At 34.4% G+C, this 12,893-nt stretch overlaps 1 protein-coding gene across 1 annotated transcript in view; it reads left to right on the top strand.

The window, feature by feature from the left end:
- The window catches only part of LOC143255603 (DNA repair protein RAD51 homolog 3-like), a 53,925-nt gene that overhangs the window by 21,642 nt on the left and 19,390 nt on the right, over positions 1 to 12,893 (top strand). The window contains exons 4-6 of the mRNA XM_076511490.1: positions 2,260 to 2,269; positions 2,914 to 2,939; positions 11,888 to 12,018. Coding sequence (XP_076367605.1) covers positions 2,260 to 2,269; positions 2,914 to 2,939; positions 11,888 to 12,018 — 167 coding nt within the window. The remainder of the gene's footprint in view (positions 1 to 2,259; positions 2,270 to 2,913; positions 2,940 to 11,887; positions 12,019 to 12,893) is intronic.

The following is a 12,893-nucleotide window of genomic DNA, read 5'->3' as shown; positions in this document are numbered from 1 at the left end:
CCTCAATCAGACATTGTTCATCTTGACATCACCACACTCCATTTTTGTGTGTGGCTTTTATTACATCCATTGATTCAGTGCAAGGACTACCTCCCTGTGTTACATCTTTCTTTTTCTGTTCTATCAGCCATTCTTTCTTGTCTATTTTTTTTTATGGGTTTCCATTCTTTCCTGTTCCCCATCCTGTACCCTCCCATTATTTACCTGTTCTTACCACCAGGGTTTCCACTATTTATGTGTTTCTTGACATAGGTTTCATTGTCACCAACAGCACCAGTGACTACCCTTTGGGTGTCACAAATTAATAAACGTCATGCACAAATAATGAGTAGCATAAAAGTACTTAAAGAAACTAAGTGGATACAATTCTACAATAGTCTTGATGCTGCACAAAACATATCACCAAGGTGTGTAATGGCTAGGTAACAACAGATTTTATGTGGCTGATCAAATCCACTGCAAAACCAAGTTGTATTGGGAATAGAACCTCTTACCTGTGGTAGGTGGAGGGTCCACACTATCTTCACCTCAAGTTAAGTAGAACGGAAAGACATACTGTGCGAACCAATTTATAAAACCGGCACCTGTGCACTAACCCACAATAAACCATAAATCTGGAAACCAGACGTCCAAATGATAGCAGTAAGAGATGTTTCTATGTGGCATCTCATATCAAACTTAATCAAACTAGCATCCTGCTGCACAACATCAGCATCAGGCAGTGAAAATACCTTGAGCTAGAGCTTGAGATGAAGAACCATTGCCCCAATCAACATCATTCTCCAGATAGGACTGCACAAAAGCTGGAGTACAACACCACCCTTCAGGTCCCACTGCGTGGAACTGTATCTCCTCTAGAAATGTATTTTGCAACTCACTTTCCAGATAGAATTTGACAAATGCTGGGCAAGATACTAACTTCCAGTAATCACCACATGAAGGTGGAAATCCCAAGAGAAATTAAATAAGGAATAGATAACACAATCAAACATATGTGAGGATATATGATGAGATTGGTCCAGCTCCAGTCAAAAACACTCACTTTAAACTCATATCCAGGTGATGGATCCTAACTAAAGGGATGAACTACAATGCTACAGATCTACTTCAAAGCAGTGTTATTCTCCAAACAGAACTGCACAAAGGCTGAAGCACAATAGCAACCTCCAGATCCCCTAGTACAAAAGTGAATTGCATCCATAAAATATAAGTAACCTCACTCTTTGGATAGAACCATACAGAAACTACTTGCAATATCAATCTCCAGGACCCATCACATGAAGATGAAGTGCATGATTGGAAGATTCCTCAACATCTACACCAGTAGAACACCATTATCCTATTCTCTACTGAATAGAAGCAAATACATTAATGAGGATGACCCTTCTAAGGCTCATCATCCAGATAGTTTGGAACTGGAAAGTATCAAGGACTCACACACTCTACTAGAACAACAGAAAGGAATAAAATATGGTGGAAAGTCCAGAGTAATACCAACACTGAAGACATGCAACAGATGACCATGGAAACCCTCTTTTAAAGAAAAAGACTGTCCCTGATTTATAAAATAAAAGGATAACAGTGTTGGACAACTATTCCTTTCTTGTTTACCCACGTAATTCTGTGGGTTAGTACAGTCCTTAACACATATACTCATGAATCAAACACACAGCAAAAAAAAACTACTAGTGATCTTATGGAACATCCCATATCAACAGTTTGTATTACTGGCATGGATATATTGTTTCATTATTATTATTTTGTCTTGGCCTACAGTACAGATTTAAGAGTGGGATACATAATGAAAAAACAGGTCAGAGATGGTACCCTGACCAGGAAGGAACAGTTACTGATAAAGATAGTGTGAGATAAGTATATGAGGTATAGTCCATATGTCTGACTGAAGAATTTCCTCCAATGAATGACAAAGGTGAGATGCCAGGGAAAAGGTAAGGTGCTGCATCCAATATGAAAACAGCTGGAACATGTTTCAGGGAGAAGACAAGAATGAACGTGGCAATTGAAATAAAACCCAAACCCAATTAGTAAGAGTGGTCACAAACATAGAAATGATGCCAAGAAATGAAAAGGCAAGAACAGGAATCACAGAAGGAAGCTATGCAGGCAATGTAATGGTGAAATGCACATATGGGACATTGAAATTTGGCCAGATATAAAGGTAGGATATGGAAGGAAATAAAACTTGCAAGAAAGAAGAATTACCCTCACAAGCAGCTGAAGTTTTGGGGGAGAATAAAGTAGAACATATGTGGAATGGTACAGAGTGCATGAAACATCCATGCTAAATATATCTGATCAATAATGCCCAAAGGCTAACACAAGTAAGAAGTGTTAAGGCATAAGTGTGTATGTGTGTTTTATTATAGCAAAGCGAAATCAAGTTGTCTGCTATGACCATTGAGGAAAATCAAACCACTGATTTCAGCATTGTAAACCTGAAGAGTTACCACGGTCTCACCAGGAGTATAGAGTTAAGTGAAACAATAAACATGAGGACATAGGTTCAAATGGAAGTAGGGTAAGGTAATGAAGAACAATGTTAACATTCCAATCTACAAAGGCTTCAGAATAAGGAGGTGTATGAATCCAGAAGAAATGTAGCAAAAGAGAGAGGAGAGTGGAGGTAAATAACAAATAGTACCAATAAAAATAGGTCTGGCATAAGTCGGCTCAATAACCAGCTATGGAAAACACAAAAGTCCCATTTTTGCACAGTCACATGATGAAATCCATAACAAGAGGAATAGTGGACCAAGAAGGGAAAAAAACATCAACTCAAAAACTAAAGGTGGAAAATTTCCATTTATGTTGAAAAACCTGCAAATATGAAGGGCAAGTGGATGATGCTAAGAGGGAAATAATATATCTAGACAATCTGGATCTCCTTGCCAGAGACCTGATAAATGCTAGGCATGAAGGTGGAGAATAGGAATGGCAGGATGAAAGATCAGTGACTGAGGTTGTTATAGAAGGAAGGGATGGAGTGAGAGAATTGGTTGGTATGGGTGTTTTATGGTGCAAAGCAATTAGGCTATCTAGGCCAAACATCCAGTGAAAACTTAATGTAAAATTATTAAAATTCATAAAACGAAATTAAGATAAAACAAGACAAAATTTAATTTTTGAATTAGAAATATAAACAGCATTAAATCCAATTTTTACATCTAGTCTACAGTGATACAAGTTGGACTTTCTGTAGCATAACTGTAATCATCATAACTTGCCAGGAAGACTAACAGGTAAATTCAACAACCACTGTTAGTCACCTGCAGTTGGCCTTTTCAGTTGTGGTTTTGAGTTCTTTGATGTTATGGCCAATTATATAAAGTAAAGTAATTGAAGTTTTAAAAGACTTGTAGCAAATTTCAATTATTATAAATTGCCTGGATGACAAACGGGTAGTTCAAACAGCAGCATTAGTTACCTTGTTTTGAGTTATTTGACATTACAGCCATTTTCTAATTTCAAATCAAACTAGATATATTTTGATACTTAAAATGAAATCACATTAAAAAAAGGTCTAATGTATAAATTAAAAAACTTAAATAGCATTAAAAATATTAATGGCCTTTAAAAAACTAAAAACATTTCTAAGGTGGACAGTGTCACCATTGCCAATAACACGTTTAATGTTACGGATAAACCTTGGGACAGAACATGTTTAAAATGGTGCCGTTGTTGAAAGTCATAATGATGGCAAGACAGTAAAATGTGGCTTATTGTGACCTGAGGGTTACATAAACAGTGCATTGGTGCATCATTCCCAGATAAAAGAAAATAATTTGTTGAAAAACTGTGACCAGTGCGTAGTCTAGTTAGAACAAGTTCATCTTTCCGATCCATATGGAAGCAAGACAGGCAAAGTTCAATAGAGGGTTTTATTTGGAAAAGCTCATTTTTACATTGCTTACTCCAAGTTGACTGCCACCAACTGGCAAGGAGCTGAGCATTCAATACAGGACCATAGTTCATGTATGGAACAGGCACAGCAGTGATAGTGCCAGAGCAGATAGACTTAGCTGCGGTGTCAGTGAGCTCGTTCTCATGAATATTAACGTGGCTTGGTATCCAGAAAAATTAGATAGAAGTAAATGTTAAAGAGAAATGGGCCAGTCAGTTTTGAATATAGGGAAGAACAGGGTATGAACTAACGTGAAGTGATTCCAGGGCCAGTGGAGTACTAAGTGAGTCAGTATAAATATTGCAGTTTGTGTACTGCTTATCTTCTAATGTGATCCAGGGCAAGAGAAATGGCATACAGTTCAGCAGTAAACACAGAAGCTGTAGAGGGGATTCTACACACAACCACCAAACCATAACAAACCATGGCAGAGCCCACACAGTCACCCTCTGTATAAATAGAATGGAAGGATGGTTTGAAAGATGTTCAGCAAATAGCAGACAGTATTTCCAATCTGGAGTGTCTGCTTTTCTCAGATGACTTAAAGATAGGTCCCATTTTGGGACTGTAATAAGCCATGGTGGGATGGACTGACCAGTGGATACAGCAATGTTATCAAAGGACAGATCTAATTCATCCAACTGCACCTGGATACAAAGTCCAAAAGGAGCAATGGCAGATTATCTGTTCTGAAAAAGCATCTTCCATTGAGGAAGGAAAACACATCCCCAGGTGGGATGCTTTGGTAATAAACGAAGTTTCAAAGCCTATGGTAAACACAGTTGCAAAGGGCAGAGGTGCAAAGAAGTTTCTTGAGACTCTATGTATAAGCTCTGAACTGGGAAAGTGCAGAAAGCCCTGGTGCAGAGCCAAAGTCCCTGATGAACAGGAGCTAACATCTTTAAGGCCAAGGTCCTGGCAGAGCCATAGACCAGTGATCAGTAGTCTTGTTTCCTCTTTCCGCACAGTCTTCCTTCAGTGGATTTGAGTTTCCGATATACTGCAATTCATATCTTGACCCAAATGGTGGTCTCTCTCTTTGGTTGTGCTCTTTATACTTTCCTTTTATACATGCGACACTTAATTCCACACTGGGAACAGAATATATGCAGTACATAAATGGTGCAGTCTCTAACGTGTGTTCCTCATACCTCAGTAATCACACTTCTGATGGGTTTTCTTTGGATGCTTTCAGAGAATACTAATTTTATGTCATTCTGCCTATTCAATGTAGAATTATACACATAACAGGAGGCAATGTACTATATCAGATAGTTACTTACCTCCTTTCATGTTTCACACTTTTCATCCCCACTGAAAACTAGTGCTTTTGTTTTCTGCCTAACCTTGAAGTGATAGTTTGGTAGAATTGAATGGAGGGAATCATGTCAGTAGGGTGTGTCACAACTGCTATTGGTGATGGGTTGTTATATGATTAACATGCTTGATGCATCTATGATAATGACTTGCAGATTCATAAACTAGATAACTTGATCCACTTACCATGCCCACTTGTCACCTTTTCATTCACAAATTGCCTGCAATTATTTGATATTTTGTTATACCATTTATAAACAATAGAAAAACAAAGTTTTAATCAACTGAATGATGTACTTTGCTACATTGTTTTCAGTACAAAGTTTATCTTGTGGTGTTCAGATTGAGCAGCAAAGGTAATTAATTTAATCTCTATATTCTAGTTAGAAAGCCAGTTAAAATCTATAATACTTATAAGACACTGTTTTCTTTGTGCATGTTATTTTTCTGTTCTTAGGGTCATTAGTTTAGTAAATAAAAATTATTTAATGTTCTAGTACCATCATTCTGAAGAAAATCAAGTAGGCTTAACTTTCATTGTCAGCCAACATCAAAAAGAAATTATGTCAAAGATAAAACTATTTCTTGTTCTTGTACATTCTTTATTTATGGGTATAAAAGTAACAAAAGTATAAAACTTGAATGTTATCAGGTAAAATAAATTTAGATTAGGTAAAATAATGAAAATCGAATCTTCACAAGGTATGTTTGTTACATTATTATATACCCTAATATGAGATACACATTTTACACAGTGATTTACAACTTGTATATTGGTATTATTAGTTTAGCATGGTTTGAAAGGCAATAAAACAACAAAATTAAGCATGAACAGATGGAGAATGCTATGACCCTTAAGCTGTGTATAATAAACAATTTTAATTATCTCTTATAATCTGCAGCCATTTTAGAAAGGAAAAAAAAGTAACTTTTGTCAAATTGATCAAGTCTATATAGAATTGTGGTTGTGAAAATTATAAATAAAATATAAAGTCTTAAAAAAGTGTGATATTCAAACATTATGCAGATAAAGCTTTAAACTTTTCAGATGAAGTATTTATAATCTTAGCCTCATAATCACTTGGAGCAACCAACAGCGTTGTTCTGTACATTTATGGACTAGTCTTTAGTTAACATGACTAAAATGTCTGATTTTTCATACACAAAAGGTTTGTAATATTTACTGAGAGCTTGGAATATTGCTTGAAGATACACAAAACATATTAAAAGTTATTGTATGGGAACTGATTGTTACTTTGCAATTGCAAAATCCATCACATTAACCATCCCTTTATGGAAATGGTTAATAATAATAAAAAATCTGATGCAATACCTTACTTATTTTCATGTAATAGCTTTCTTTAATTTGGTATCCTCTACATGTACAATCTTTTCACATGACTGGTCTTGAGGCTTCCTCCTATTATAACAGTTTGTAAATGAGCATGTGATAATACTAACTAGTAAGAGTGTGACACACCCTCCTAGCACATCTAATTCCCTCTGTAGTATACAGCACAATAATTACTTTTTGATTTGGTACTTTTATATAATGATGCATGTCTTTTTGCTCATGAACTTAAATATAGGCATTTTTTAGTGGTGGTATCTTCAAAGACAAACACAACCTTGTTCATATAATCCTACAAATTACATTGGTACTGGGACAGGTAATGGAGTATTTTGTGTGTCCTTAGCTAATTTTTGTCTCTGACATAACTTTACCTGTTTCTGATTCATGAGGGTATGTATTTTGCAATTGATTTCCCCACTTATCTTTGCCTTATCGTATACCTGTATTATTTAGATCATACATCAGCCTTTTTTTTGTCACTAGGTTTCTCATGTATGTTTTTTATGGATTAATTTATTTTCTCACTACTTTAGGGCATACATGCCTCATGCTCCTTCCTTTGTTACTCCATATGGCTTAGCATGACTTCATGTTGTATTGCTTTTCTTTTATTACTAAGCTCTGTTTTCTTTTCTTCAGACTTTGAGAGTCTTTTGTTTGTCTTCCTTAGGCTTAGATTTTCCTGTCTAACTCACATTATCATTCATGTTATTTTCCTTCATAAACTTCTTTCCGTGATAATCCACCATTCCTCCATGGGGTGTTTAGTGGATGCTCATTCACTTATCTACAGTGGCATGTTTACCTTCCTTGACATTTTTACTTCTTTGATAGGTTGTTTAGGCAAAGTATTTGTGATGAAAGTTAACTGAATGGCCAGCAACTGGATGTTGTAGAAACACAATTGTAGAGGATGGTGTTTTGAAAGTCTTCTACCTTTTGTCTTCAAAGAACAGATAAGTTCTCTACATTTGTGTTTCTACAGAAGGCAGTTGCTATTCATTCAACTAAGTTTCATTTTCACTTTTTATTTGGTTGATCTCTTGCAAGAATTAGTTTGGGCTTTATGCTGTTGTTCCTCAGTTGCTTTTGCCTCCTTTTTTTCTCATTCAGCATTAATACTTTATTAATGCTGGTCAGAAAGTATGGTATTATCTAATTGACCCACAGATTTGAACTTACACTAGGACACATCACTGTTGCAGCAGCTGACAAACACAATCATTCAGAATATATCTATATGCAAACTTATGTCGATATTCACAAACAATTCTAACCCAAGTGCTTCAAAGATAAGGGTTTTGAAATCTTTGTACCTTATTAATATTGATGTTTTCAGCTTTCAGTAACAGTTAAAATAATCCAACATTATCCTGTGATCTTGTAATCTCAGCTGTCCTACAAACATTTGTTATAACAATGTGTATAATATATCGTTTTGGAGGAAAGGTTGTGATGTGTCCCATTATTAGACTTTATATTGTGTAATGAAGAAATGGTATTCAGTCAAGTATCACTTTTCATTCTTTTAATTTTTTTATGTATGTGTAGTTTTTTATATACATCTACTGGCAATTTTAGTCACTACTTATTTCAAATTACATAAGACATTAGCTAATATTCTCTTTGAAATGACTGTAATTACCATTATTTTAAGATTGGAAATACATTATAATACATTAACATGAATTGTAGATTTTTTATTGTATTAAGCTTTTTATTAAAGCTCCTTGAATAGTTTTATCTTAATTTAAGTAATGAAGTAAAACATATTTAAAATGTGATCAAAGGAATTTGAAATAACATGGTTCAGTAAATGAAATATTTCTTTATGAACAAGTGAAAACAAGATTATAAAATGAAAGATGGCATTATTTGCCTTTAGGCTTGAGATATTTTCAATACATGTAAAGATAACCATAACTAAGAGCCAATCTGTAAGTGGTTTTCCAAAAGTGATTGGTGAAAACTTTAAAATTAAATTTTAAGTTAGTGCAACATCATATATACTTGCAGTTTTTAATTTACCTGGCATGTTACACGGACATCACTAAAATATATCGTGACTGTAGCTATTGAATATGTGTGAGTAAAGATTTGCCAAAACATGTTGTATATTTCAAGTGCATATTTTAATTAGGTTAGTAACTTATTAGAATCCTGGTTATTTTGTTTTCTCTTTTAAAATTATTTTTTGAGAAGGATGGGTGAAGGACAAGTATTTATTGGGAAGGACATTCATCTCTAGCTTTTGCCAATGCAGATGCTGCTGCTGTTTTGTCGTAAACAATACATAGTGTAACAAATCTAGAAAGCTGTAAACTTCTCATTTGGGATCATTCCTTGATTACTATAATCTTCACAGGATTAACACTTTGTGCATATATAAAATGACTGAGAAATTCCATGTCACTGCACATTATGCACACTTATTTAGTTTTGGTTTGAAACCTACATCCTTAGTGGACTGAAATAACATTCTGTAGTTCTCAACAGCCTGCAACATGTCCAAAAACCAATCTTTCAACCTTGGGAATAATGCATCTTTTCTGTTGTATTATTTCAGTGTAATGTGTATCAGCCAGGTAGAATTGCATGAAAGAATTCATGCAGTCCATCTCAAGTGCTGAAAGCAGTCTTAATTCTGTTTTCATTATCCACTAAAACTTGTGAGTTACAAAACCAAATTAAAAGTATTGAACCAATGAGTATCTTCCAATGTCTACAGATATTTGTTTATCTGTATTAAAGGAAAGGCATTAAAATATATAATTGTATCACCTGCCTGAAGACCACACAGAACCTTGCCTTTTTTTTTTTTTTTTTCTTCCTTACAATAACTACTGGAAATGAATCTGTTTTCTATAGGTTGTATTATTTCATTCTTCAACATCCACTCAGTTATATCACTAGCAACATTCTTGGTGTTTTATTGAGAGTATGTTATTTATGTCTTTATGATGACAGATTATTATTTTTATAACTAAATGATCACCTGGTCACACAAAAACATTGGCAACTCATTGTGAGCAATTTTCTGACTTCTTGTTGCTCTTTTGAATACAGGTTGCCAGCATAATCCTAAATATCAACCTTGGATGCTTCTGAAGCTGTCCTGTTGCTATTAGATGTAAAATAGTCACAGTGTTACCTTTTACATGACATTGCATTACTTTTCTATCTAGCCCTTGTTTATGACCATTCCAGCTGGAAGCTGATTAGGTGACTTATAAACTAACACTGGCATCCTGCCATCACTCACAGAGGTAATTGTTCAAGTTATTATGCCCTAATTTGTAGACAGAAAATAGTGTGACTCATGAATCAATTCAGTTATCACGACAGACAGTGACAATGTAGCATACCATATAACACTGTTTCATAATATATATATACACACACAGTCTACTGTTCTGGGGCTCAGTGGGTTGAACATTGAATAATTTTCACTCAACTGCAGATTCTTTGTTGCAAAGGCAAGACTAAGTGACAACTACAACAGACTCATTTCTAAGAATTTATTTTTCTCAATAATGTTTGGAAGCAACTGTCTTTATTTGGATAGAAAAGGTATAAGTGAGAACTCAAAAGCTGCAATTTTATTTGCTTTCTGTTTGTGTCATCACTTGCCAGAATGAAGATTGATGTTAATGGATGAATTAATGGATTCGGATTGACTGTTTAATTCACCGTGAGGTTGAAAAAAGAACTTAAATTTATGCTCATGTATCGTCTCCACTAATTACCCTGTGATTGAATTCCATTGTTTTCTAAACCTGTTAACATGTTCTTTTTTTTATGTAAACTGATTGCCATCCCTGCCTGAGTTGGTAGTTACATTCATGCTCTTCTAGTTTCAAATTATACAGATCTGATCCAGCCATTATTCTTTGTGGTGTCAATATGAACAAGACCTATTTACTCTTGTCTTGTTGAACAATGCGAAATCAAATGAATTTCTAAACTTGATGCAAAACAGAGGATCTACTCTTCATACTCAAAGCATATCCCAGAGGCCCTTTTCTGCTACAGTTGTGATTGAGCCATGGTAATTGCATCTTAACACCTAATCACACTTGGAGTAATGGAGTTTTCTTTTGACTTTGGTCATTACAGGCTGTTAAAGTTGCTTTACAGCTGGATCAGACATGCAGATGGTATCTTTTTCTGCTCCAGTATCTGACTCAATCTTGGTCAGATAAAATATCCATGAGAAATTTGAAAGTGGGTCTTCCAAGTAGCTGCCTCTTCATGAAAGTTTGGATAATGGTTTCCTCTCCATCCATATATGACATGCTTGTGAAGAATTATTCCTAGTAGTTATTTCAACTTATTTGCATAAATGCCCAAGTGTGACCCATAGCTTCAAGCCTTTGACTTGGCTCTATGGATTGCACAACTCATCATTTTCCTTGTTTCATTCATTGAACTGTTTCTTTCTATATGCTTCAGGGTTTTATATAGAATACTATTCAGTATCAGCATCAGCCATTCTACCACCTGTCTATAAATCCAATTGTTCCAGAAGACAACCTGATTTTAACATTTGAGAAGACAGCCCAAGTCACCTTGTCCTCATAAACCCCAGTGGGTATGATTCATGTTATTACTTCTCTGAAGCAAGGTGCTAAGAAGGACCTGCTGTCAGCCATCTCAACTGTTGTGTGATTAAGGTGCCAGTGTTTGAGAAAGGCCTGACTATCCTTGTACAAGCCTTGTAACACGTCTGTCCTAATAAGTGCCATCTTCATGCATAAGGGTGGAAAGAAAATTCTGTAATGCATAGGTAATTTATATTTTTATATTATGCTGTGATCTACATCAACTACCAAAATCAGTTTTGGGGTGATGTTAATCTTCCTTGTTGGCCTTGAATTCTCTTGATTACCCTCATGATTTGTCTGATGATGGTGAGATGGTTGCTACTCTAATTAGCAGTTTCATTGTCTTGAATTATTGGACTATTTCTGTCTCTGTACCTCACCTCTCTCCACATTACATGTGGCCCTGTCTGCTGTACTTGGTTATGTCTGGTTTAATTACCATATTTTTAAATTTGACATAGAGAACACCCCAGTCAACCTCAGAATTTCACAAACTGATGCTAACTATCTTGACCCAACTTTGCTATCTTGTACTTCTGCATACAGGAAATAACTGACAGATCACTTTAAATGACTAGGTATAATTTACTCTTTATTTTAATGATGTTTTAAAATCATACTTCAGTCTGAATGTAAATATGTCTACATACTAGGTGATAATCTGAATAAAAAACTTTTCTTTCTGCAGAGGAGAAGGTCAGAAGAAAAAACTAAACATAGAAGACATACTTAAGGGTATACATTACTACAGATGCCAAGATTATGTGGAACTTCTGGCTATTGTAAACATTCTGCCTGATTTTCTGGAACGGCATTCAAAGGTTATGAAACATGCATGAAATATTTTGTATACCTAAAAATATTTTATAGGTTTATAGTTCATAATATAATGATCAGTGATGCAGTATTATATTATGAATTACCCCTGATCAGTTGATAAAATGTTAAAGTTTGAAATTAAAGAAAATAATATAAGAGACTGATTTGTACACGTGTTTTCAGTCAGCAATGCAAAAATAGTTTTACAGATTCCTTATGAAGCAAGAACTTTGTTGAAATTCACATTATCTTTTTAATAATAAATTAGAAGTGATATAAACTATAAGGTTGAACTAAAAACACCTAAAAGTTTATAATAAATTTACAGTACTGGTCCTCTTTCTACAACTTGACTTTATTAAATGTTTTTCAGTCTTTTGAAATGTTTGATTTTAAAATATTCCTGAATTGATTTATAAGTATGCAACCTTTATACATTTTAAAATGAAAAATATAATCAGTGTTTAAAATTCACAATAAAAATTTTCTTTTGCTGATGGATAAAATTAGATGGCTACATATTTTAGTAGTTTTACGCTACCATTATCAGTGTAGTAGTTAAAAGATGCAACGCCAATTTCATCATGTTATCTAAGTTAATAGAAGAAAACCGTAGATAAATTTCATGGATAAAATACAATGAGATGTACTGTCTCTATTTACATTAGTTTTAGTACTTTAGACAATTGTAACTGAACCATTTCTTTCAACAAAGTTTCTTAAAATATGACATCATCAGGCTTACTATGGTATACTAACAACATTATGTGACATGTTTAATGGGTTAGTAAAGAGCATGTCATGGACCAAAATGTATAACTTACATTTCGTAATTATTATATCATTTTTGAAACATTCATTTTAGATTTGGTAACTT

This window comes from Tachypleus tridentatus, chromosome 7, assembly GCF_004210375.1.
Source record: "Tachypleus tridentatus isolate NWPU-2018 chromosome 7, ASM421037v1, whole genome shotgun sequence".
NCBI lineage: Eukaryota > Metazoa > Arthropoda > Merostomata > Xiphosura > Limulidae > Tachypleus > Tachypleus tridentatus.
The sequence above is the reverse complement of the archived record's forward strand: the minus strand, read 5'-3'. Positions and strand labels throughout refer to the sequence as shown.